Source organism: Zingiber officinale, chromosome 5B, assembly GCF_018446385.1.
Source record: "Zingiber officinale cultivar Zhangliang chromosome 5B, Zo_v1.1, whole genome shotgun sequence".
NCBI lineage: Eukaryota > Viridiplantae > Streptophyta > Magnoliopsida > Zingiberales > Zingiberaceae > Zingiber > Zingiber officinale.
The window spans coordinates 103094133-103121997 of NC_055995.1; the positions used below are offsets into that span (position 1 = coordinate 103094133).

At 33.6% G+C, this 27865-nt stretch overlaps 2 protein-coding genes, 1 non-coding gene and 1 pseudogene across 6 annotated transcripts; 2 read left to right on the forward strand and 2 right to left on the reverse strand.

Moving 5' to 3' along the window:
- The first annotated feature begins 340 nt into the window (after window positions 1-340).
- Window positions 341-4436, forward strand: LOC121985234 (nascent polypeptide-associated complex subunit alpha-like protein 1). Its single transcript, XM_042538552.1, has 4 exons — window positions 341-523; window positions 2238-2316; window positions 3762-3892; window positions 3968-4436. Exons 1-4 carry the CDS (start codon window positions 464-466, stop codon window positions 4298-4300), a joined length of 603 nt encoding a protein of 200 aa, XP_042394486.1. The 5' UTR covers window positions 341-463; the 3' UTR covers window positions 4301-4436.
- A 421-nt stretch (window positions 4437-4857) lies between these two features.
- Window positions 4858-4929, reverse strand: TRNAP-UGG. Its single transcript has one exon. It is a non-coding gene; the product is annotated as a tRNA-Pro (tRNA).
- Window positions 4930-5010: 81 nt separating this feature from the next.
- Window positions 5011-20656, forward strand: LOC121985235 (tyrosine-specific transport protein-like). Of its 4 annotated transcripts, none has more exons than XM_042538553.1 (14): window positions 5011-5283; window positions 5374-5414; window positions 6217-6309; window positions 6565-6639; window positions 7485-7534; window positions 7915-8004; window positions 10145-10201; window positions 10433-10502; window positions 16676-16777; window positions 16867-16919; window positions 19418-19565; window positions 19665-19749; window positions 19944-20072; window positions 20315-20656. In XM_042538553.1, the coding sequence occupies exons 1-14, from the start codon at window positions 5043-5045 to the stop codon at window positions 20491-20493; spliced, it is 1413 nt and encodes a 470-aa protein (XP_042394487.1). In that variant the 5' UTR covers window positions 5011-5042; the 3' UTR covers window positions 20494-20656. The 4 variants fall into 4 exon arrangements, with proteins under 4 accessions (XP_042394487.1, XP_042394489.1, XP_042394488.1 ...); XM_042538555.1 differs by having other exon boundaries at window positions 5374-5399; XM_042538554.1 differs by having other exon boundaries at window positions 5011-5277.
- A 1214-nt stretch (window positions 20657-21870) lies between these two features.
- LOC121986880 lies at window positions 21871-24825 on the reverse strand (annotated as a pseudogene).
- Window positions 24826-27865: the final 3040 nt, after the last annotated feature.

Consider the following 27865-nt stretch of genomic DNA (forward strand, 5'->3'; position numbering starts at 1 on the left):
AGTTTAAATTGAAATGGACAGTCGAAGGCTATTCTCTTGATCCGTTTTTTTTTGAATCAGGAGATCTGCTGCCGTATATGATTTAATTAAAATTGAGTATTTAATTTAGATATTCAAGAAACTTAGCTACTGATTCTCGGTAAAGAACTGTTAATTACTTATAATATTTGTAAGATTCACTAGATACAACTAGAAGTTCGATGATGCTCGCTAGATTTCTACATTTTTAAAATACTTTCCTTCTTCCTTTGATTTTCTTTTCTTTAAAATAGAAATTATGTTAATTAACTTTTCAAGATATTGCTAAATAAAAAGCGTTCGTTGAGAATTAACCAAGTGGCAACGTAGTAATTTAGTGGAGTAGAGGAAGTATATTTAGAGCGTCAAGTTTGTCGCGGTTTCGGCGTGCTTCGTTAGGGTTTTCTGCAGTCGCTTACATTTGTTGTATTGCCGTCCGATCACGATGACTGCTCAAACCCAAGAGGAACTCCTTGCCGCTCTTCTCGAGCAACAAAATATCGACGTGAGCTACTCGATTCAAACTCTGTACTATTTCGCTTCTGAGTTCTACTTATTTTCTTTCTTGTATTTTGGACTCTTCTGGGCTTTGATCCGTGTTCTTGTTGGGATCTTTGTTTAAAATGTTAAAAAAGCTATCTTTTATCAGAATCATTTGAAAAATAGGCTTGAGTGAGTATATATGCATGAATCTTAGTGGATTGTATTGCATCGAAATGATCTAGCACTTTACCGGGAAAAAAGCACCTTTACGGGAAGTTGTTCTGATTTGTATGCTGTAGGTAGTGTTGTTGTGGTGAATTATCACTGCATCGGTAATTTGGGGGACTTTTAAGAAACGCTAGGCGCACAAAATGGAAAACAACGTTAGATATTGGATATATTCTCGGTTGAGATCCTGGCTCGTAGCGATATTTGGACCTCTTATATTATATGTCAATTTCTAGGTCGTAGTATCTTAGCACGAGACTATGACTTCATATCTATTTGTATTTTCATCATCTCATACCAAACCTTAAACTTTGTGACTGTTATTACGTTTCTGCTGGTGCAAATATCTTTAATATCTTCTAATCTACTTATTGTGGGCGATCCAGAAAAAAAGAAAGAAAAGTACCTTTACATCTAATACCACTTATTGGTCTTTATCAAGGTATTGACAACACATTTGCATCAACACTTACTAAGATGTGATGTCCAATAGTGGTTGTATGAGTAGGATTAGTTACATGTTGCACTACTCATTTACAGTGTTAATATTTTAAGGTGGATGGATTGGCATTTGTCCTATGGTCGATTTGGTCTCAGATTGTAGCAATCGTATATTGTAAACTGTCACCTTGTAACCTCATTTCCAGATTGTTGGTTCCTTTCACGATCATTTTAAATCTAATGGATGTATGTTTCACTGGATTGAATGAAGATGTTCTGTGTGACTTCTGTCATAACCCATTGTTCTGGTATTCATAAGCCATTGATCTGATACTAACATTGGCTACTTGGTATTAATATTGGTTTCTTTTCATGATTGTTTTGATTCTGGTGGATGTCTCACTGTCTTCAGTGAAAATGTCCTGTGTGACTTCTATCAAAACTTATTATTCTGGTATGAATAAGCCATTGACCTGATATTAAATTTTGCGTTGCTATTATTATTACTTTGCTAAAATAGCCACTTGAAGTTCTTGTTTCTTTTGAGGGATAGTGGTCCATAGTGTAATAGGTATGAATCTGTGCAAAAAAGCCTGAAGATTATTCACCAGTATATTTTGATTGTTAGACTTTGTATTTATGCTGTGCTTACTTGGAAGAAAGTAGGAAGGGAAAGGAAAACAAATGTCATGAAAATTATCAAATTTCTTGGCTTACTCAGAAGGAAGAAGAAAGTATTTAATTCCATCCATATATTCTGATTTTATTTTATTTTTTCAAATTGTGCACACTAGAGAAAAACAAGTTTTCTTATTTGTAAACAAGTAAATAAGATGGGTGAAAAAGAATGGATGATAGTCCCTTTTTTTTTTTTTTTTTTTTTTAATTTTCACTTATTTACTTGAAGGAATGGGAGTAGGATAGAAATCAAGTAGTTTGCAGACACCACAAAGTAGAAATTAATGGCACACACTTATTTTTGTTTTTATTCGGACTCAACCTCCTTGTCAATTATCTAAAATTTTTTGAATAGTGACTCTAAGGAGAGTTGATCCGACTTTTAACAGAATGATGAACCTGTTGTTGAAGATGATGAGGAAGATGATGACGATGATGACGACGACGATGATAAAGAAGATGCTGAAGGTATTTATGCCCCTCATCCTGCTCCAAGAATTATTCTTTTTTTATCATTTGTCAGGTTCTGTTGTACCTAAAACAGAGTGCATACTTGGCAAAGGTTATATATATAATTCAAATATGGTATATTTGTTGTTTTATTCCAAATTTAAAAATTGATATAGGTAGCACTCTGTATCCTATGATTTGTTTGTTAAAACCAGCTGTCATAATAATTAATAACTTCTTATTTTATAGAATTTGGATTGTTGTGCTAGTCCAGTCTCTGGTTTCATTTTATTGCCCTGCTGATAATCCAGTGATTGATGAGAAACCGGTTCAGTTAGAGAATGCTGGTTGAGTAGTAGAAAAATGTTGGAATTGGGGTAGCTGAGTATCATTTTTACTATAGACAAGTTAATGATATGTTATTTTGGTGACAAACTTAGATAATATTTTAGAAAAACATTTATATTTGTTTGTATAATTTTAATTTCATAATTTTAACTCGATAGTTTATTTTATTTAATAAAACGATACAAACATTTATATTTCTTTTGCAGTCGTATACTTGGTTTTCTTATGTGTACCATTTGATTTATTGACTGAAATAAATAATTTTCAAATTCAATTACACAGCGTTTATATATTAGTCAGTTCAACTTTTCGGTCTACATCAATTATCTGTAAAAAAAAGTAGGTGCATAGAGTAATTTTTTTCCCTAAAAAGAGAGATTATTTTTGTCAATTAATTGCTAGTAATATTTTTGAATGCTTGATTCTAATTTAAACAATTGTATTATATCCATTATTGACATTTGTAAGTAAAATCGGAAAGCTAGTGATTCTCCATTGGTTTGTTTTTGAGTTTGATGTAACTGTACATTTTCACTAATGTGTATCTTCAGAATATGAGCTAATTCTAAACTGTGGAGTAGTATCTTATTCCATAGAAGATACTTGTTCCTTTATTTCTCTTGTTAGACAGACTAGCATAAAATGGTAAGCTGGTTTCTAGCTTAATTCTCCTAAATCTTGTCAGCTTACTGTTTAAAGAATGACAATTAGGTATTTTTTACTTCTGCTCTAGTACTGAAGTCAAACCAAAACATGCTTGTAATATTGCAACCCAATCTCATTCATTCCATATTGTAATTACTTTTATTGGCAACTACAACAATCTTGAAACTTTTTTTTTCCTATATTCATGTTTATTTGTGCCATTATCTGTTCTGCTTAGTGTCACCTAGAGCATCATCAATTGTATGTTTTCTACATTTACTAGCTTTCATGTTTCAGGATATCGACGCCATTATCTAAAAGCATGTTGAATTTAGTATACAGACTCTGTTAGGATGTTGGATGTTACTCGCGATCCTTATTGTCAATTGAGATGGGAGTTGTTAGTCGGTGAATTGAACATATTCCTCTTTTTGAAGTTTTTACGATGACACCTTTGTTGATATGCACAGGACAAGAAGGTGATGGTTCTGGAAGGTCAAAACAAAGTAGAAGCGAGAAAAAGAGCCGGAAGGCTATGCTGAAGCTCGGTATGAAGCCAGTACCTGGCGTCAGCCGTGTAACAGTAAAGAAGAGCAAGAATGTAAGTCGATGAGTTAAGTATTAATCGTTTCTAATTTCTTAAGAATTTTAAAGCGACTGCATTCTGGCTCTCCAGATACTATTTGTGATATCGAAGCCCGACGCTTTCAAGAGTCCAACTTCAGACACCTATGTTGTGTTCGGAGAGGCGAAAATTGAGGACCTAAGTTCGCAGTTGCAGACTCAAGCTGCCGAGCAGTTCAAGGCCCCAGATCTGAGCCACATGATTTCTAAACCCGAGCGATCCGCTGTGGCACACGAAGATGAAGAGGTCGACGAGACCGGTGTGGAACCGAAGGACATCGAATTGGTAATGACCCAGGCCGGGGTTCCCAGATCCAAGGCCGTCCAGGCACTCAAAGCTGCCGAAGGTGATATTGTCACTGCCATCATGGAACTTACTAATTAATGTTCGACATCTTTATCTGTGAGTTTACATTTAGACCATTATCAATGCAACTGTTGAAGCCTGTATTTCTCTGAGGATCATTTGCCCCTCTTTACACTCATTACTCTGTTTATCAAATCTTATTCTTATTTTTTTAGTTGGTTGACTCTCTTATCAATAACTTATTATGAAACAATAAATAGCAGTAAGAAATTACAATGTAAAATGTGAGAAATGTAAAAATTACAGAGAGAAAAGCCTCTCCCAATATGATAAAAATAACAAATATTTTTCTATAATAATAATTATTTTATTTCATGAATCACAGATAATCATAGAGACAAGTGTAAAAATTCATAGAAAGAAAGCCTCTCATAATACTAAAAATAACAATAAATTTTCTATCATAATTATTATTTCCTGAAGCACACATGATCACATGACGAATGTATAAATTTATACGGAGAAATCCTCTCATAAATCATAATATAATAAAAATAACGATAGCTTTTTTATCATAATAATTACCGTGACAAAATCATAAAAGAGCTGAATTTTAGTTGGAAAAACAAAAAGAAGGGGCATTCCGAGAATCGAACTCGGAACCTCTCGCACCCAAAGCGAGAATCATACCACTAGACCAAATGCCCAATTGTTATTGAAAATAATCTGAATTATAATAACGACATAATAATAATAAACTAAAGTTTATTGTTCCCGGTTATTCGTAGCCGAATCCAAATCAGAGAGAAGCAAAGAACTGATGGAGTTATTCTCATCTTCTTCCACTTCTCTCCCGCAACTCTCTCCACTCGTCTCTTTCGCCCTTTCGCGCCGGTCATCGCCTGCTTCCCTCGCCCTTCATGCTACCCGAAGGCCCTGCAAACTCTCCCGACCCGCTCCAAGGACCCTCCGATGTTACTGTCAGCAGCAGTCGGTGCAAGAGTTCGAGCGGCTCTTCTCGAATCTCAATCAGGCTACCATGAAGAGGGAGCCAGGTCAAGGTTTCATATCTTTTTTTTTTTCACTTGATTGTATCCATCCAGGGTTTGGCTAAACCAAAAGTGGAATTTTGGTGGTTTTATGGGTTCCAGGCAGCGTCACTAGCGGAATCTTTCTGGTAACTGGCACCACGGTATTCCATTACACCTGTCTCTTTGGCTCTTGATTTTTCTTGATTTTGAGATGTTCTAGCTTTAAGATTGCAATGGGCTTAAATCGTGAGTTGCTTCTTCCGTATGATTTCCTTTTGTCTCTCTAGACTTCGGAATTGATAATTATGTGAGATTGTAGCATAAGCAACCAGATATACAAATACCTAGTCCTGCTTCCGTTTCTGTATATACTTCACAAGCATCCTTCGCAGTCTTTTTATTTTTCTCCTTGTATTTTTCATATACATGTTTTCTACTTAACCACTTCTTTTACTGTTGTTTAGGACCTTTAGGCTACTAACTTTTCTTTCTAAAGATCGAGCCATTTGTATGAACCTTATCATAAATAAATTTTGGTTTTAAAATAGAAAGAATTAATCATAGAGCTTGTCATTCTGTTTCTACCAGCCATGCTGTCTAAGAAACAGAAGCTTTGTACGACTTCAACTGGATGCAAAACTTCTAACACAAAGGACGTTAGTTCCACAAATAGATTATTTCTTTTTTGAAGAATTTTAAAAGACATGTTTTAACACCTCAGAATCTGTGTCACTGATTGGTAGGAACATGCGTTTTTTAATTTTTTTTTCTTTTTCTCTTTGCTTTCTTTTCCTTCTTCCTCCTTTGATGTATCTTTAATTTGTCAATAATTGTTATTTTTTCTGCCCTCTCCTGTTGACAATTATAGCTGAATGCTTAATTCTTAGTATTACAGGTTGATGTAAAAGATATGTCACCTCTTACTGATTTATTTATTTATTTACTTTTATTTTAATGACATAGGTAGGTGCAGGCATCCTTGCAATTCCTGCAGTCACTCAAGAAGCAGGATTTCTAGCCTCTGCAATAACATGTATTGCCTGCTGGCTGTATATGGTAATATCAATCTAAAGATTCGGCAAACTATCAGAGCCACCCTGTTACATGATGCACAAAATCCTTTCAATAGCCTTCCCATGGGCGCATTATCTACATAAATCTGTGACATTGTTTTTGTTTCTCATGTAGTTCTTCTCAATTTATGTTCCTTTTGGTGTCTCTGTAATACATGGAAGAATAATTTGCTCCTCCAGTATGTTTTAGCTTGCTTATTTATTTATTTTGGACTCTTAAATTACCTTTAAATGGCAGGTTGTGACAGGACTATTGGTTGCAGAAGTAAATGTAAATACCATGTGTGAACTCGGCTCTGGAGGTGTCTCATTGGTCGTATACTACTCTTTCAATACAAATCATCATATTTCTCAATTTCTTTCAATTTCTCTATCTTATCAGCTGTTGGTTGATTTTTTTTTTTCAAAAACTTTTGCTTAATAACTAGTTTCATTATGATGCTATTTATTGCCTTCTTCACTAATTTCGGGTGCTAGGACCATATTTGTACCTATTTCATAGTGATCTACTTCCTCCATGCTGTATACAGAGCTAAGTTTATATAATAGATCGTAAATACACACACACAAAACAATACGATTCTATATCTACTTCTATAGTGATGTGGTAGCGAGAATCTCACATACTATGTGTTTGTCCCATTGTCCCAACTAGCATTCAGAATTATTGTATAGTATTTTGTTTCATAGACACATGCCTGACACCTATATGGACTGAAACAATTCTATTTACACATGTTGGTAACACATCTGAAACAATTTGACTCTACAAGATACACAACTTGTTGCTCCCTCTTATTCATAATGGAAAAATAATTCTTGATAGAGTGTTATTCCATGTCATTCAGTACTAATTCATTCTTGATATTCTGATTATGCATCGACGATCATATTGAAAATTCCTAGTTGAGCTTCAATCAAGCTGCCTTACCAACAGATTTTCCCAGATTAATCCCTGTGATCATGTTAGTCTAGGAAAGAACTCGTCAAATGAATTACAACTAGCCCTGAAATCTTCATTTGGTTAGAAGCATGATTGGTGCTCAACATTGCTAGCATTTTACAACTAGCCCTGAAATCTTCATTTGGTTAGAAGCATGATTGGTGCTCAACATTGCTAGCATTTTGACTGTTTGCTTTCAACTTTTGGTGTTTCAGGTCTCAATGGCCAAGAGAACGCTAGGAAAATTTGGGGTTCAAGTTGCATGGTATGCCCAATAGAAGACAACTTACAAGTTATGATAAGATAACGTACTTTGTTTGGAGGTCTAAATTGTTTTTCAGAAAATTTTCTGTTCATGGATCTTGAAATATATCTATTCAAACATTTGTATGATACAAATTGTTTATCAAGCTCTACGGTAGATTTCCCAAGACTGTTCATGTTGCAATGTCTTGAAAACTATCAAGCATACTAAAGCTTAATTTCCTGTTATTATTTTAATACTTGGTTACTAGACTCCAGCATATTGAATATCATAAGGTTATTTGACTAATTTCGTTAATTTATTCTGTTTTACATTTTTGCTTCTCAAGAGTAATGTAATATATCCTTGCTATGGTGTTGACTTGAAATATATCTTTACAGCTGGTCCTATCTATTTATTCATTATGCACTCCTTGTTGCTTATGTGGCTCGCTCTTCAGAGATTTTAACAAACACCTTCAGCATTCCAGTGTATGTGTACTTTTAGTCTCTCGTTAAAGCTGTATATGAAAGAAAATCTATGCTATTTTCTTTGAGTTTATGTCAGCAGGAGTTTTATTTTCTTATGTTTCACGTATTTCAGCTTAATCATAGTCTAATTGTTTTTTTTATCTCTAGATCATTTTTGTGTGTTTTATTTATGAATAGGCCATTGTTCTTCCATAAGTCATCTCCATATCCCTTGTTTTTATTATGTTCAATGATTGTTTACAAGAGGTATCAGCATGATTAGGTGGTCATGGCCTATTGTGCTTGATAAGTGAACTATGTTCCTGTTATATTCACGATTCTACATTGAACTATTCTTATCTTTATTTTTAAAAAATATTTTATTTCTGATGAATTTTCGTATTTAATAATGACTCAGCAGTGTCATGATAGTCATGCACATTTAAGTTCATTTTTTAAAGAACAAAATATTATAATTATGAAAACAACCATTTCTAATTTTATTTACAGCTGCATGATGGTTTTAGCATAATGAGAACTCAAAGTTTAGAACTTTTAGAAGGAAAATTCTCATGTGTGACATTCCCAAGAAAATGTTGTACCATGAAACATATAGTTACGTCAAAATATTCATCATTTACTAGGTTACTTGTTAGACCTAATATTTTTTATTTGAAAATTTTAAAACTACATACAGAACTCAACAAATATGAAAAAAGTGCTCAATTTTCTGAAACTTTCTGTTTGGTTAGGTTTAAATAGATCCTTTTCTTTTCTCACTCATCATAGATGAACTGAGCTACTAGGAGTTCCACCCCCAACATTACTACTTGTTCCCAGGTGGATCAGTTCAATAATAGAGTTCAAGGAAGACTACTGATTTCTTCTTCACTGTTATAAAGAACTCTTATTTTTAGATTGGCATCATTTTTAGGTTGATATGCAACAAAGAACTTTTTCATTATTTAAGATCACAGGAATGATAAAAACTTACAGATTAGCCATCACATTAATCCACTATAATAAAGTTTTCCATGGAATTGTAGCTTGGTTTGCTGTCCCTAATAGCTAGAGCCTTTGAGACAGTTCATTATTTGATCAAATTTAACATTGTATCTCAGCCGGAGGTATTACTTTTAAACTTTGTTGGCGTCAGTAATGTGCCCCTAATTAACTTTAGTCAAGCCACATATTTGTCTTGGGCCAGTTCAAAAGATCTTCATTTAGATCCTTCCAAATCACTGAGACTCTAACTAGTTCACTAAGGAGTATCACTGACTGGTCTCTCCTCAAAAAAAAAAAGTTGTTAATGTTCAAATGGATTATCTTTCTTTTCATCAGCATTGCTTACTAAATATGTACAATACAATGCTAGATAATAAGTGTTGAAAAGATTCTTGATTACTTTGTTTCTAGCCATTGACGAGGTTGTAGATATCATATCTAGTCAGTTTACCCGACTATTATATCATTAGGCATGGATAACCAGTATTAGTAATGCTTAAACTTTTGATCATGGATCTTTGGTATTCTAGTGAGATATAGGGTTCAATAGAGGGAAAAAATCATTGACGCAGATGATGACAATAATAATGAAGATGTAATCAAAGAAACTCACTGCTACTAACTTGTTTACTTTGCTGAAGTAGCTAACTTGTTTAGTGTAGCTGATATTTACTGTGGTGAGATGACAGATAAAAGAGATTCATGCTGAAAGAGACTGACAGGGTTCAACATTTGCCATTCTTTGACCACATTGAGGAATGCTGTATGACCTAGAAAACAATTACTTCGTACTCTATGAAACTTAGAACTATTAAGTATCATGAGAAGAGAAACAAATGGAGTTCTGCACTAAGCATTGGAGGTGAAGCCATTATGTTGCACATTAGAGTATAAAGTTTTAATTGAAGTGGGAAGTCATAAAATTTGATTTGAATGCCATAATCACACACATGACAGGTGGCATAAAGCTTCTTTATTTATAGATCTTCAAGGTGGCAAGTATCTATCTCAATGAGAACCTTTTTCTCCTTGTTTTATTTTTAATGTTTTTTCCTGTCCATTGTTCAGTACTTTACATGGTAGAAAATACCAGTGGAAATGCAACATCTCTACAAAGATTACACATTCATAATGAGACTTTGTATTAATGTTGCAGGTGGGAGAGTGCTACCTTGTTTTCCTTGGTGTTTGGAGGCTTATGCTATTTTGGAAGGTTGTTTTTTTTCACTTGTATAAACACAAAAAAGTAAAAAATATTTCTTTGCCAATCTTTATTATAGTAAAGGGGCCTAAGAGGCTCAGACATTGTGGTTACTGGCCCATCTTTTGAAGCTTGATATCATTGTTGATTCCTTTGATTTTCTCCTTAAGGGCACAAAACAACACTTTGGAAGTGGTCGTTTTCTAACTAATAGTATTTTATATTTGTACTGTTTCTCTGCAGCCAGCGATTTATTGGAGCAATAAATGGATTTCTTGTGTTTGGCATCATTGGGTCTTTTGCATCTCTTGTGGTAATTATGCATCCTTCTCAAACATGAACACTATTTCATTCTCTTTTTATCGTCTATGTAAGTGACTCAAACTTGGATACCTTGTATGAATGCTAACGTTCATTGATAGAAGAAACTAGAAAGAACACAATTAAATCTTGGATTTACTTAGAGATGAGAGAACTGAAATCATCTTATATGAGGATAACAGAGAAGGCATTGTTTCGGATTAAAATTGCTTGTCTCTCTCTCATTCTATTCATTCTGTATGTACACTATGCACCATGCAATTACATTAGAAAAGTTTGGTGACTTCTTTTCCTACAAACATGCTTGCAACTTTCATCTAAATCTCCTAATTGTTTCTATATGCTTAATAAAATGAATAGTTTAGCTAACTCTTGTGAAAAACTAGATTAGAGAGAATATAATCACTATACAATTCGATTATGATAATGTAGCTTCATTGGTTCAATAGAAGCTCTATACAGAAGAGTTAAGAATTATATGTCAGATAACCTTGGAGGTGGTGAGAGCTATAACCTTGTTCAACATCCACAGTAGACATGGTCACAATAGTTTGCCTTTTGCTCCTCCAATGTACCAAATTGCCTTCTAGATGAGCAATAGCCATGATGTCGATAATCTATGTTTGGGAGAACTTGCCTAGTTTGCATTTGTGCACCCAATAACTCAAAGGAGACCTTTCCTTGGGACATTGTTTAGGCATTGAAGAATTCCTAGAGTTGCATTTTAATGGTCATGATATGGAAACTCAAGAAATTCATTTGTCTACTCATGGTGAATGAACTAACCAATCTTTATAGTTCCTTAGATAAGATGATAACTTACCATGTCATAAACATTAGTCTTACATTTAGATCTATGGGAGTGTCAATGGCTCTTGTCCCTACCGTGCCATCTTCCTCAAGCATATTAAAGTGCATGGCTTCATTGTGAGAGATGTGTCCCCGTAAACATGCAACCTTGATACTAAGGAATATTTTTAATTGATTTAATCATCGGTTTGAGGATTGACAGTGCTGATTAAAGTATGTTTTTATCTTTGATTTCTGTATAATTAGAATTATCATTAGTACTTATGATGATCTTATTCGCATAAGCGATGAAAAATGTCTTTTAAATTGAGAGGAAAGTTGAAATACTGATCATAAACTCCTAATCATACCAAAGTAGAGGAGAGAAATTTATTAAGCATACTCTAAGAGATTGTTTTAGCCTTTATAGAGTCTCTTTTTAAATTGCACTCAAAGTCATTCACCCCTCGAAGAATAATCCAATATGTTGTTGGTACAATCATGCCTTGAGTGGTCTAGTGCGACCTTGAATTTTGATGTTTGGGAAAGAGTTTAAGTTAGGCCTTGTATTGTTATTTTAATATGTGTGTTGGAGTGTGCAGTGACTTATAGGAACACACATGGAACATGGAGACCTCATGTTTGATGAGGTTGAGCAATGGTATGGTTAATGACTTAGGACGCTAAGCACTCAGGTGGTGTTGGAGCTGCTAAGTGGCTCAAGGTCTCTAGAGATCGAAGAAGGTTGCACAAAGCAACTGTGAAACGGCAGGACGAGGAGCAGTGAGGATGATAGTCAAAGAAGACGAACTACATGGGCAGAGCGTGAAGGATGACATGTGGAACTAAGGGCTCGGATGCATCCAATGGACAAGAAGACTGACAGAAGATGACCTTAGTGTGAAGTCAAGCTGCGATGATAAGACTTTTGTGGTGACATGTAAGAGTTGAATGACCTGTGTATGGAGCAAGAATAGAACTCAATTTAGGCACAAGATTTGATCATTAGATTGATTATAATCGAGTTTTGATCAAATGGAGTTGAATCTAATCGATTGAAGAGCTAAGTCAACTTTGAGCGGGGAGCTAACAAATGGAATGTTTCAGTTTGTGACTTAGTTGACTAGGTAGTCAACTAATAATGGGATTTAGTTGACTGACGCTACAAATGGAAAGAAAACAAGAGTTGTGATTAGATAAAGCCGCATGTAATGTTTTGCTAAAATAACTCAGTCAACCGATGGAGGTTAGCAGTAAACTGATCGATGATAGATCAACTTGTTGGAAAATGAAGGGAATTGAAGGCTTATATAAACGGAACTTAACAGTGGCTTAAATATTGGTGAAAATAAGATTGGATAGTGACTTTTCAAGAGTGATCTATTAATGGATCATAGGTCATGGAGTAAAAATCTTGGATGTTGCCGAACCACAAATGTTTGTGTTAGTGATTGAAAAGCTTGCATTTTTTTACATTTATTCTGTTGCACTAAATTATCTGACCTTACTAAGATTGTAGCATGGGAAGTTTAGAAATTGCATTTGCAGGTGTAACTGCTATTCATCCCCTTTAGCATCCGACCATCTCAACCTTACAGTTCCAACAATTGCTATGTCAATATCTCTTTATCTAGATAGTCATGGGAGAACAACTAAAGTAATCTTAGTAAAAGGAGAGAATAGTAAATACTCATTTACAACCAATAATATGCCAGAATAGTGGCAAACTTCGTTGTACCATTGTAATGAAATATTGTCATCTCATTTATCATAATTTGTGTCCATTGTGGATATAGATTCTTATATAGTCTTAGGAAACCAAGGTTCAGAATCTCATTTTGTATTTTAGTTTTGGTAATCAATTGGAACAAGAAAGTTTTGGTATGGTGTAGAGATTGGTACATTGTGGCGATGGCAAATTCGAGTTGGAGTAAGGAGATGAAAAAGAAGAAAATTGAGAAGAAAAAAAGGCAATTACATATCTGGGCGTAAGAGTAGAATTTTGATCCTCAACTTGAATAATATAGACACTTTGTTGTGTTGACAGTACCCTTTCACTTTTTATTTATTTATAAAAAAAGAATATAGCAATTAGATACTCAATTAAATTGCCATATCATAATACATTGATATTCGGCACTTTCTAGCATGTGCTAAAGCATATCGAGATGGATTTAGATGAGGTTTGCTTATTTAATCATCTCCACTTAGATTTTCTACATTTAATAAAACTATATCAATTGAATTGAGATGAGGTTTACTTATTTAATCATCTTTACTATTTTTACTTCAATGAGTGTTGAGATGGATTCACTAAGTTTTATTTTATAATCTTTCACTTAAGTTGTTTACTTACAAAAATAAAAATTAAAAAAAAATAATCAATTGAATTAAAATTTTGGAGAAAAAAAGAGTAGCTTGGTACACGAAGCTCTCGCCAATGCGTGTAGGAAGGGTTGGACCATTTTTGGAGAAACAAACTATAAAAATTAATAAACATTACTTGAATTCATCTTGATGTGTGTCCAAAACAAACAACAATATGTTTTGACCGTGCCATTTGGCTTGATACTAGATTTTAAACTATGTAGGAAACTTAATAAAACTCAAAGTGGAATAGAAAGAGAGTAGTATGGGGACAAAAAGGCATAAGAGGTATATTGCTCCTAATACGAAGGAGCAATCATGGGAAGTTCTAGTAGGGTAATGGAGTCTTGTGAAGCCGTTGTGATTGGCTTAGACCATAATTGCCAACCTATAGTGGTCATCTCACTGTTGACAATCATTGTAATAAAAAATGGTGGGATAACACACTCAAGTAGCCAAGTAGGTGAATGATGCTCCTTGTCTATTGTCTTGAGGTGTGGTAGGAGGTAGAGGAAAAAGGAAGGGATTTAAAAAATGGACATTATTTAAACTAAAGTTTGGCGTAATTCACGATAATAACTAGGTAGTCCTTTTGGAGCCTAGAAGACACAAGAAACGCACACATTGAGGTGACAACTTATCATTTGCTTAAGGATAAATTAGGACAAAGCAAGTGTTCCTATATACACATGGTAGAGGGACCATAAGTTGCATCATAATGAGAGAAACGCAAAAACAAACTTGCAAATGAGAATAGAAGAAGATTTGTGATTTATAAGATATCAGGATGTGAGAATTGCATTGTCTCAAAATTATAGGGGAACTCACATATGAAGTAGTAAAGTTCTTATGATTTCAGTCAAATGTGTATTTCTACTTTCTTCAGTATCATTTTATTAAAGTCTATGAGAGCATCATGATTGATGTAGAATACATAGCTAGATAGGAAAGGCTAAATGTGTTATTCTTTTTGGCATTGTCACTTATTGATACACCAATAAGAATGCCAAATTGTGTTTTGATCCAAGTAATAAAAGAGGAACTAGAGAAGATTTCTAAATGTTTTTTAAGAGCCATGAAAAGCCAAAAGTGTTTATCTAGTTGACGGATTTCACACTCAAAACTTGTAGACTGAGCAAGTTAAATAACTATATTTTGAAGATTTTCTTGGCTAATATTTCTCCATGATGGAATATTTAGAAAGGAGAAGAGCAATCACTAGAGTAGATGGATGTGTAGGCAGTGTCAACTTATGCAACACTCCAGGTTAATTCTCTATCATAATCACCTTATCATATCACAATTCTTGAATGAAAACAAAGTCTAGTGAAGATTATTGTGCAATTTAATGATTTAATCAGTTTGCTCACAGATAATTTTCTGTTATAAAGAATAGAGGAAATAATAAAGATGGAATAAGATTGACCTGGCTAATGTTCTTAGTTGATGAGAGTGACATTTGCTAGAGTGACAATTGTAGATTAGATATTAGTGTAAGAGAAGAGAGAAATATTACTGGTTAGATGCTCTTGGTCATGGATCTAAATTGTTGATCCAGTGATGCATGTCATGCAAGCAATAGAATTACCTCAATGAACTAAGGATTCCGTGGGCTTAAAAGGTGCATTCTGATAACAACATAACTGAAGTAAATGCAAATACTGCTTGATTGGTACACTAATGGCAGAAGGCTGATGCTAAGAATATCCTGTTGCTGAGTCTGAACCATCCTCCTGCTAGTGGTACCTCAAGCACTTGGTGGAGACGGAAGTTCTTTGTCGGCATAGGATTTTGATTTTCAAGAAAGACAATAATGGAAGAAACCAAATGAGATGAAACAATCTTTAGATGGAGAAAGCTCAGCAGATGCATGGAGAACTGAGAGAAGTCCACTGCATGATTTATAAGATCTATCTGTTGTATAAAGCAGTTGGAGAAGAAATCTGCTGAATCTGAGGCCGTAAATACAAAATTGGCTTAGGGAAGAAGCATAACATATTTTCAGTCTGTTGGAACTTGGAGAGGTGAAGAGGAGCTCACTGGTTGCTCAAACAAGTAGCAAGATCTCTCTGCACATCTGGTGGGTCAAAGAGCAACGACTAAGAGATGGACTATAGTGACAGAGAAGGTCTCCTTGAGAACCTCTGCCAGAGTTCACTGGAGGGTACAATGCGGAGACAATGTAGGATGAATGTGTTCTTTAACATTGTGACAATAAGCTTGGCTGTGGAAGCTGCAATGATGTACAATGTCTCTAGATGAATTGTCAGGCTGGCACAAAGATGCAGACTTGCATTTGGAGGAAATGTTATGCTTGGAGATGAGGTACACAAACTTGAGCTAGAGGAAATGCCACCAGCGGCAAGGAAGAGAACAATGTGCATGGCTATTATGAGTGCAGGGTGTTACCTTTTGAATGATAGTGAGACAAAAACAAAACTAGATCCACTAGCAATGAGTTGCAGGTCCCTTCTACCTACATTTATATTGCTTTTTTATATCATTTTACATTAACATCCTTTTATATTTAGTGACAATTTTAAATACATTGTCAACATGCATCAGTAACTTTTCAATCTCATAATTTCCAAGTTGACTAATCAAAATATTTGAAATGCTATCCTCTTGGGCATGTTTAACCTATAAATAAGGAAACAATTTTTTGATGCATTTTATTCTCTTTGCCTGAAGGGGAGCCTTGGTGCAACGGTAAAGTTATTGTCATGTGATCAAAAGGTCACGGGTTCGAATCCTGGAAACAGCCTCTTGCAAAAAGCAGGGTAAGACTGCGTACAATGGATTCTTCCCCGGGACCCCGCATGGCGGGAGCTTCATGCACCGGACTACCCTTTATTTTATTCTCTTTGCCTCTTTCAATATAATTTAAATACTGTAGTTTTTGAAATGTAAGATCAATGAGACAATATATGGATTTATTATGAGTTGGCTTGCATCATCACTTCTTCAAGTAGGCCAGCAAGATGATACTGATAGAGCTGATTTTCACAGGGTGTGGCAGCTGGTGATTTACATTGGGATTCTCTTCTTCAGGTCCATTTAGAGGCTATCCCACAAAGTATACCTATAATAGCTCTTTCGTTTGTGTATCAGGTATGTTTAACTTAATCACATGCACAATGCAATGCAATATTTGTTAGTGAAGCTGCTTCTCTGTTTTTATTTTTATTTTTTTTTTCCAGAATGTAGTTCCAGTGCTTTGTACAAACCTTGAAGGGAACTTGTCAAAAGTAAGGTAGGAATTCACTAATTTTCTTATATTGATTTCTTTAGTAGTTAATTTACTCTTTTATTTGAATGTAGGTCTATTAATACGAGGGATTGTAATTGGTTCTTTATTGCTATAAGCTAGATTGAAACAATGAATCACCAAATCATCTTTTCAATAGATAGAACATGAGAATTAGTGGATTACTTAGTCAAATTAAAGAGATGTAGAGAATACTATTTGAGTTATAAAAAGATCAGTGGTTAGTAAGGTTTGATACTTTCGGCATTCTAGATATAATCTTTCCTCAACTGTGACAAAGTAGAACAGCAGAACTTAATATTTAAATCAATTAAATCACTTTTTATTGCATTAACTATAGTTTTTGTTGTATCTCTTTACCTTGCACTTTTAACATCTAAGTAATTCAGCTTGTCTAACTATAGATTTATCGTTTGCTTTGAAAATAGTGATATTATCTCAACTTAGTTTTTCTCATTTGATTATCCATCAAAGTTATACTTAATTGCTCTTAAACACTATATTGTCATAACTCCATATATTTATGCTCCATATATTCATGTTATGTCATATCGTCCTTGATTTAATTATTTTTATACTGTGTTTCCTGACGGTGCAGCATGTTGGACCATATGGTGGGCTCTTGTAAAAATTTTCTTTTAGCCTAACAGACACAAAAATGGTCATGCACGACCACACAAGCTATTCTCCATTCCAATTCCATTTTTACCCTATTAATGAAATTGTTATCCATGTCTTATTTGAATATTTAATCCAATGTATTTAAAACTCTTATGAGTTCATTCCCTTATGGTTCCCTTAGATTCTTCCCTTACTATTGAAATCATTTCATATATTCAATTTAGCTTCTCCTTAAACTGAACTTTTCTATTACAATTCAAATTTCAAGTTTAATTTATTTCCATCTCATCCCTCTAAATCTCATACTTAGAGGGTGTTTGGCTGAGCTTATAAACTCTCTAAAACAGCTTATAAGTTGTTTTGGAGCTTATAAACTCTTCAAATTTGTTTGGTAAAATTTTTTTCAAAACAGCTTATAAGCTATCAAAATAAGCTGTTTTGGAGCTTATAAGCTGTTTTTAAAAAAGTATGGAAGACTCTACTTTTTAAAAAAAGATCTTATTTTAATAATTTTTTCTCTCTAAAATATCCTTATATAATTTCATAAATCCTCATCTTATCCTCCATAAATTTTTATAAGCCTAATATCTTTTTATCTCCACCAACTTCTCTTCCAGCGCTGTGTCATTTTCTCCGCCAACGCCTCTTTCCAATTTTCTCTCCGCTAGTGCAGAAATAGGCTTATCATACAAGGTAAAACAATAATATAATAAAATAGAGTATGCCATATTAAGTAACTTGCATATTATTAATGCCTAATGAGTTCATTATCAACATGGTTCTACACTTTGGTCACTTGATTAATAACAAAATCATGAGCCCAATCACCCCTACTTTGAGACTCCTGCACCTGAATCCTCTTTGCTCAACTCCTAACCTCATAGATCAACACTATTTCAGACTCATAGAACGATGTTAATGTTGTAAGACTTTTGAGCTTGAATATACTTCTCTTGCCATCTTTTCCTCTTTCTTTCTCATGCAGCTTAAAATTTATGGATTAATTTTAGGGTTTATTTTAAAATTTAGAGATTTTTAAAAAAAAAGTTGGTTTAATATTTTAAGGCTGTTTTAAATTTGAGTATTTATTACAATTTTAGGGATGCATTAGGCCTTTTAAGTGTTTGTTAAAAAAAAGTTAGTCTTCCCTTAGATGACTTGGTCATATTATTAGTGTCCAAAGGGGTTTGGATCCCTCGTAATGAATTATTCTTGACTTCAAATAATATTTTCCTCTTCGGTAAGTTGAGTTAATAACTTTTTTTGTGGTGCAATTTTTCATGTTGCAATTGATGCCAGAATTGAATTTCTGATTCGGTCTCAGTGTGAGTTTCCCCAATCCCTTTCCAGTGCAAGTTTAAGTTTTTTTCTATTGGGTACAACCTGTTCCTCCTGTAAACAATTGCCCCTATTGATTTCCTCATATGACTTGCGACCAAGCAACACTGATTGACCCAATCAGATCTCTCTTAGAGCCACTTGTGATCCCATGTTTTCAGCCTAGCGTGCCTATCATCATTATTGCCATATCCTGCAGCGTCTAGGATGAAGGAACCTCCAACATTGGATGGATTCCCCTCTCTATGCCTGGGAAACATGCTGTCATCGCTATCTCAGGTTTGCAAAAGCCAACGTCATCCACCTTCACAGCGACAACCATGTCTGCAACAACAAAATGCTGCTCGACAAACACTGGATATTCATGATTTTATTTTGTGATCTCAGGAGATTACAAAGTTCAAAGATCACCTATATTTTGAATTAGTTAGGAAATTGATAATTGGCAAACAGCAAGAGGTGTATGTTCAAATTTGTATCTAGATCTTTTAAAAAACAATGTACTCCAATGTTTGATGTCTCAGGACTGCAATTATTCTCGGAACAGCCATTCCACTTCTTCTGTTTCTTATATGGAATGCTGTAATTCTTGGTAGTATTCCTGATCTAAGTAATAGTGCTACCCTGATTGACCCACTGCAACAATTACGAAATGACAATGGAATAGTTGGAGTAAGTTCCCAACATCATATTCTAGTTACCCTTGTTAACTGATACTAAATAATGTATCAAAATGGAAGCTTATTTCTCCATTTAAATCATGTTATGCAGCCAATTATTGAGGTGTTTTCATTTTTTGCAATAGCAACATCATACATTGGATTCGTCCTAGGACTTGCTGACTTCATTGCTGACTGTAAGTAGACACGCCACCTTCATCTCTTCTTTAGTCATGAGTTGGGTAACATCACTTTGCTTGAGAAAATACAACAAAATGTGACAGTTGTACATTGGTAACACTTCAACTGGACATATGTATCCATTTTATTTTATAACTACTGTTTTCTTTCTTTTTTTCTTTTTAAACTTTGGTTAACTTAAAATTTGCAGTGCTTAAATTGCCAAGTGGCGAAAGAATACCTTTGCCCTACTTGTTAACTTTGTTTCCACCTTTGGTCCTATCATTGCTTGATCCAGAGATATTTTTCAAAGCATTGGATTTTGCTGGCACCTATGGAGGTAAACTGTCATCAGTATTGGCCTCTTTCTTTCTATTCTTATTGTGCAAGATGGTCACAACATTGACAGAGCAATTATAAACATAATTTAAAGAGGATAAAGAAAATAAAGTATGCATCCATACAGAAATATGGTTTGATAAATTAATGATTCATTCATTGTCCTAATGCCAAATTTTTAGTTTGATATAGATATAGATATAGATTGTGGATTAACCTTTCAAGTGAGCCTTTTATTTCCAGTTCTGGTGCTCTTTGGAGTACTCCCTGCTGCAATGTCTTGGTCTGAGAGAGATTCAAATGGCTCATTGACACCAAGAGTTCCTTCACTAGTACCTGGAGGCAGATTCACATTAGCCCTTGTGATGGCGGGTGCCGCATTTGTTATCATCTCAGAGATATTAAAGGATATTTTGCATTAGTAATGCTAGCTGAACTTTCAAAGGGAAAACGTCATTATGTGAAAGATGGCCATAACGGTTGCCTCACTACTGGTCTCTTTGTTCTATTCATGTTGTGGACGATGATCATAACATTACCATTGCAAATGTAAAATCGTAATTCAAAATCTTTAGTTCGATGTCATTAGGTTGTAGATTAACTATCAAGTGTGTTCCTTGGAATAATCCCTGCTGCAATGTCTTGGTCAGAGAGAGATCCAAATGCCTACTGACACGAAGGATTCCTCAACAAGTATCATATCAGAGATATCAAAGAATATTTTGCCTCAATCAAGCTAGTTGAACTATTGGAAGAGATATTTTGCATTGATAAGTAATAATGCTGGTTGAACCTTTGAAAGGGAAAGACTCATTATGTATAGTTTGTTCTGTGTTTAATTAATTTGTAAAGGAAAGAGAAATCAAAGTGACTGATTGTATTCAATGTGGCACAATTTGTTTCTACAATCATCAGGTCAAACCAAGTATCTTCTCTTTTCTCGGTTATGAAACACCTGTAAGTTTATATTTTTTTGTAAAAGAATATAATGGACGATGTCTCTGTTTGAATCTTTTGTTGCATATTGTTAAGAACAAGAGGGATTTTGAGGTGAATTGCTCTTTATTCTCTCTTTTTCTTGCAATGGTTTTGGCAGAAATGTGGTTGAATCTCAATTTATTGGATAAAAATTATATTGCCTTGTTACTTATAGACTATAAATTATATTGTGATTTTTTGCACATATATAATGAATAATGTATATTAAGTTAAAATGTGAGAAATAGAAAGGCAAATTTTTTTTTTGAAATTTAGTCATCAAAGATTTGACTTTGTGTTTAAAAAAACAAAACTTAATACTAGACAACTGTACATATTTAACTTTGAAAGGGTCAAACAATATATATACTAAAAAAATAAAAAATTTCCATATGGGAATAATGTTATTAAAAAAATTTGGGAAGGCCGTGGCCCTGCCCCTCCAATCCTAATGTAAATCCGCCGCTGCAGTTAACTATGCTTGTAGAAGTTAAGTTTTATAGAGAACGATAGACTTAAAATAAACTATGAACTGCACTATACAAAACATTTTTGCAAGCTTAGTATATATTATGAAAGATTTAAAATTTACTAGTGGATTTGTATCTGCATTAAAAATTAAATTAATAATTGAAAATGTTACGAGTTAATATCATACAATGAAAGATGCACAATCTATTAATGGATTTGCATTTGCATTAAGAATTAAATTAATAATTGAAAATGCTACGAATTAATATCTTTAAACAAGGATGTTTTGGATTATAATGTTGTAATATTGTCATAAAATTTGTATCTATATTGTTTTTGAAATTTACATTCTACCAATCGCAGCCCCATCTAATAGGATTAGTTAGATGCAACTTGCAATGGCATTTAGGAATATAATATGAAATGAATAAATTGCTCAATAAGTGAAATAAATCGCCGGATGTCGGATATATACCTATTCCAGGCAATAAAAGATGGATCCATTTCTTCAAGATATTTTTCAACTTTGATGAGAAGTCGAAGTCTTCCTCAGTGCCTGAAGCTGCATGCCAATGCAACAACTTCATGTTAACAATAAGCCTCAAACAAAAAGGTTAAAAACAAATCTAGATAATGAAACAAAGAAGTTATCATATGTAATCTCAAATCAATAGTTTGTATGAGCAATTCAGTAACCTCTACGTCAACTGAAGTTCTTACCAAACGGTAAGAAAGCATCGCTAGCCAATGCAGCCCCTTTTGCTGATTCTCCGGCCTTTCTAAAGGCGATCCTTAGGCTTTCCAGCCTATTTGTCTGACCACTACCCATTCCCAACATGCAATTGTTCTGCAAAAAAAAAGAAAAAGAAGAAGAAGTTGCATAACGCTTCTATGGAATTAACACTTAATTCAATAATTACAACCTAACAGGCAAGTTAATGAATTACTATTAGAGTAAACACTATTGGCGTTGAAGAAGAAAACTACCTTAGCTATTACAATGGCATTACTCTTTACATGTTTGACACAAAGCCATGCAAACTCAGTGTCATGAAGCTCAGTCTCCTCCGGAACTCTTTCAGACATCACTGAGAATTTGATATCGTCTGGGGTTAAGTCATCGGACTCTTGGGCTAACCACCCACCACTAATCCGACGAAATGAGAGAACTCCTTTTCCACTTTTCTTCACCTCAAGAATCCTCAAATCCTTAAGACTTCCCTTTAAGGATCTCAAGTCCTTTTTCAGTGTATTCAGGTGCGACTACAATCTCATAAAACTTCCACATAGTATCTTTTATTGGATTCATGTATTCCCTGAGTTCCTTCGCAAGGTCCTAGAAATGTGATTTCACGGGATTAATTGAAATGAAGAATAGAAAATTATATGATCCAATTTATAGTTCTACTTTTATTTTTGTGTCTTGCAGATAACTAAAATCCATGACAGCCAAAATCTTAGTGTCTATGTTTCTTACCTCATCCACTGTTGTGTTGAAAGCAACAATGCCGCCATAAGCACTGATAGGATCAGCCTTTACGGCTAATCTGTATGCTTCAAGGATATCTTGTCGGGATGCTACCCCACAAGGATTTGTGTGCTTGACAATCACACAAGTAGGGCTCTTGAATTCTGATACACAATTCCAAGCAGCGTCAGCATCCAAGTAATTGTTATATGACATTTCCTGGACCAATGGAGACGGAAAAATGATGATAACCAAAGCATCCAAAACGCCAGCAAAATAATAAGAACATGGCCTAAAATTAAAGGGTGACGTGATGAACATAAATTATGGACTCACATGTGTAAGAAACTAAAGATTAGGGCACCTTGCTATTAGCTACGAAATAGATATAGAAAAAAATAATCTATGTCACGATGTTCTTAGAATTGTAACTCCACTACAATATAGTCACCCAAAACAACAATTTCACGAGGAAAGATAGATTTTTTAAATACTACGAATTTGTTTTTTGCACATAAATAAAAAAAATGAAACATGACATATAAAACTAAACTATTTTTGATAATAAGTCTGCAACCTGCCTTACAAGCGTGTAACAACTTCCTCTTATACCAAATGGATTGTGACAAAATTGAAAAATAAATAACAATGCAACTATGATAGATAAACTCTCCTTTGTCTACTAGGTTTTTGTAAGGCATCCACACACTCAAAAAGAAAGAAATCAAATAGCTTATTAAGTTTGAATCTTATATGTTGGATTTAATTAAATAATTAGGCTTGCTTCTAAGTTTTAATGGGCTATTATTTAATTTTACATGGGTTTCTTTCTGTTTCCATAATCACATATAACAAGATTCATGTTGAATCAAATTAAATCATCGTGATTATTTTAATCTTGGTCCATACAGATGATATTATGATACAAGTCATGGATGTAGGATTCTAAAAATTATCCTCAAGAGAATAATTACCTAAAATTCTTAGCTATAACATTGTCTAAACCATTCAAGCAACTATCTGATAAGCTGCAATACCAAGGCTTTTATTAATTAGTAAAACTAAGTTACAAATAAAGAAAATAAATATCAATAAAGACCATAGTAGCAAATCAAATAAATGGGGTTTACCATATTCTATGCAGTAGGATATAAAAAAGTTGAATTGCCACACCCAATAAGTTCCTTTTACCTTCCCATGATGTTGTATAGCATTGGCAATGCCACCTGCATTGATTAGAGATATACCCTTATCAATGTACAATGCTGCTTTCTGATGAGGATTTTCACCGCATCTAAGTGTGGATTTTAGTGAAAGGGGGAGCGTAAGACTGGGAGGAAACTTATCTCCTATAAGAAAATTGCAGAAGATGCCAAAATCAAGGGTTAAAATTAATAATATCATGAAGATGTGTAAATTTAGAGAACTGTGTTTTGGCCCACCCCCACTCTAAAGTTTTCAAATCACAATTTCACCTCTCATATTTGTCGTGAAAATACTCCACCCATTATTTCCAAGATGGATATCAACTTGTGTCTCATAAATTTAAGATTTTTAATATTTATGGAATTACAAATGACATAGAAAGTGAACACTAACACGGGGCAAAGGAGAAGAGACCTCCATCTCCAGTTGCGCCACAACACTTTATGGGAGAAAGCCGACGGGCAACAAAAGGGAATAAGCGATCCTGTTGCCCATAAACAAATAATAAAAAAACGTGACTTTTAGACCTTGGAAGGCAGTAGGAAGACAAACGAAGAGAGCGACTTACTTGGAGTGCACACTTGGTGACGCTTGCGGTGATATTAGGGGAGTGGTAGAGAGAAAGCTGCATACTATCTCCTTTACTTCTTCGCGGTGGGTGGCGATAACAAAAGTGTAGGTGGATGTTTTGGCAATGAGATCAAGAATAGAGGGGAAGAGAAGGAGGTGGCGCCGGAGGTTGACGGCGAAGGCGATGCTTGATTTAGGTTGGTGGTAAAAAATGGAACATTTAATATAATCATAATAAACAGAACATTTCTTATTGCATTCCATAATTTATCTTATTATTTAAACTACTCATTAAATTTTAAAATTGTCAAAAATAAAAAACTTCTTACGATTTTCCAAATTTTCTTATTTCTCCTAATTAAAATAATAAATAAATATTAGTTAATAATATTTGTAAACAAATTTACTCAACAAATGTATCTTTATAAAAAAATGTATGTGAGGCATTTCATGTGGTAAAAGGTGAAATCGCTCGTCCTCAGCGTCTCCGTCGTACCCGACCCAAGGTCATCATGAGGAAAGTAAATCATAGCATCCTGAGCGAGTATGTGACAGGTGGGGTGAGTTGCACAGGGACCGGAGATTTACACCCCGATTACCCTGAGTTTCGACCCCACGACCTCATGTGATAAGCATCCCATCAAATATCAATTCGGATGACCAGTGAGGTCTCATGTGAGACGTTCCATGCAATATCAATTCTTGCATTGATTTTAATTTCCTATAAACGTTATAAGGTCTTATGAATTCTGAATTGGAGTTGCTTTTAGCTCAGGTTCCTATATAGCCATCAGTTCAATGTCAACTCAAAATCTTTTTAGACCAGATAAAATGTAATTTCTAACTTAGCCATTGCTCGTGCTCTTACTAGCTTACATGCTTTGGAAATATATATCTCCGTTTGAGAGCATCTCGAGAGGCTTTTGAGACCATCCATCCACTGTGACATGACTTTGCTCAAAGAAGCTCCCTCCCATAGTTGAGGCTTTGAGGGAGCTCCTTCGTTAATTATGAGGAAGCGGCTCACAAAGCCTCTTCCTATTGACTTAAATGTCAGAGAGGTTTTGTACGTGCGACCTTTCACTTATGTCTCTGTGTAAAAGACGGACCATGTTTTTTCGGGATGGTACGATGATTAAGACATGAGGTGTTGTCATATGAAATTTTGAGATCGAAATTCGACATGATCGAGCATAACCTTCCTCATATCTTGGTCATTTGCACTAATGGCTAGTAGTCACCCGTGATTTATCTCCTCCGTATCTAGGAACGAGTTGACGAAAACACTGAGATGAACAAATCACTTTTTGTCACATGTGTAAAAGACGAACCATGATTTATTCGAATTATGATAATTATTTTTTCAACGACATACCATTTTAAAATGCTATTTCAACTCGAGAACGCAGGCTATTTAGATGGACTTTCGTCAGTGCTTTAGATTTTTATTTTAGCGGTCAATTGGAAATGCCTAATAGAAAATTTTTATGAGTTGAAGTAGTTATTTATAGTATTAATCGATTTAAAAGTTAGATATCTAAATTGAAAAAATAATAAAAATACATCCTTTGAGAATTTTAAAATTTGGATGCAGAATTTGAGAAAAAGTAAAATTCGTAATGCACAATTTAAAAAAATCTATAAATGACTTCTAAAATCATTTCCCCCCGCGATGATTAAAATTTTTTATTTTTTCCGTCCCTCATGTTATAATGTCGTGATAAGATATTCAAATTATCATCCAAATATTTACGATTTCATCTCAAGTTATAATGTATTTGTAGAAATTTTTTTCCCAAATAAGAGGACATAGACAAAGGATGCTAGGCTTCTGAATTGACCATGATTTATCTTATTAGTCGGTGGAAAATTTTTATGAAACTGAATCAATTATCCTACAAATAGTCAATAAGAATAACTGAGATTATCATTATGAAATTTTTTATCCTTTAATTAGAAATAGTTTGTTTTTATTTATGTAATTAGTATTATAAATACAATAAAATTTAAATAAAAATATTATTTTAGGTTCATTAAACTTAAAAAAATTTGGAATTAAGTTAATTAACCTGACTGCCAGATAATTGAGATTGCAAAAATAAATTAAGTAAATCATCAAAGAGCTTTTAAAAAATAAAATAAAAAATCAAAAGAACATCTTATCATATATTTTATTTCAAAAATATCCATACTTTCAATATTATTATAATAATAATTACGACTAACAATTATAATGTATATAAGCTACTAGATAATTATACAATAAGTAAGATTAATATAATATTATTATAGCATTGTACCAATTACTTAGTAGATTCTATTCATTATAGCAATCACTAGATATTTGTTACAATTGTTTTCAAGTAATTTTAATAAATTTAAAATAATTTTATAAAGTTTAAATAATTTTGAGTAAGTTGGCAAATAATATTTTAATATAACAATATTTAGAGTTAATTGATGATTTAAGATTTTAATAAAATAGTTAATTTTTCAAACTAAAACAACTACTAGTAAACTCTAAATCTTAAACTATCAAGTATCTTTTCTACCACTTTTACACATTATAATTAAACCCTAAATCTTAAAATTTTGAACTCTAAATCTTAAACTTTGAACACTGAGATAATTAATTTTTTAAGTTATAATAACTACCAAATAGTTTCTATACTCCATAATAACTACATAGTATCTCTTACACATAGCAGTTATTGGGTAACTTGTACCAACTTTAACTAAATCCTAAATTTAACATTATTATATCAATTTTTTTTTACCAACTTGGTCAAAGTTATTTAAATTTTATCAAAATTATTTTAAATTAATTAAAATTATTTTAAAATAGTTGTAACAACTAATTAGTGGCTTTTACGTATTGTAATAGTCATATAATAACTTTTACCCATTATAATGATTAGTTGTAGTTAGGGGTATCAATTCGGGTGGATTGGATTGGGTTATATTTTTTTTTATAAAAAATACCAACTCGAATCCTAATCCGAATTCAAATATAATTTGAAATCCCTAAATCCAAATTTAGCCAACCCAAATAACCAGATTAAAAATAATTTTTTTAATTATTTTTCTTATAATTTATTTAT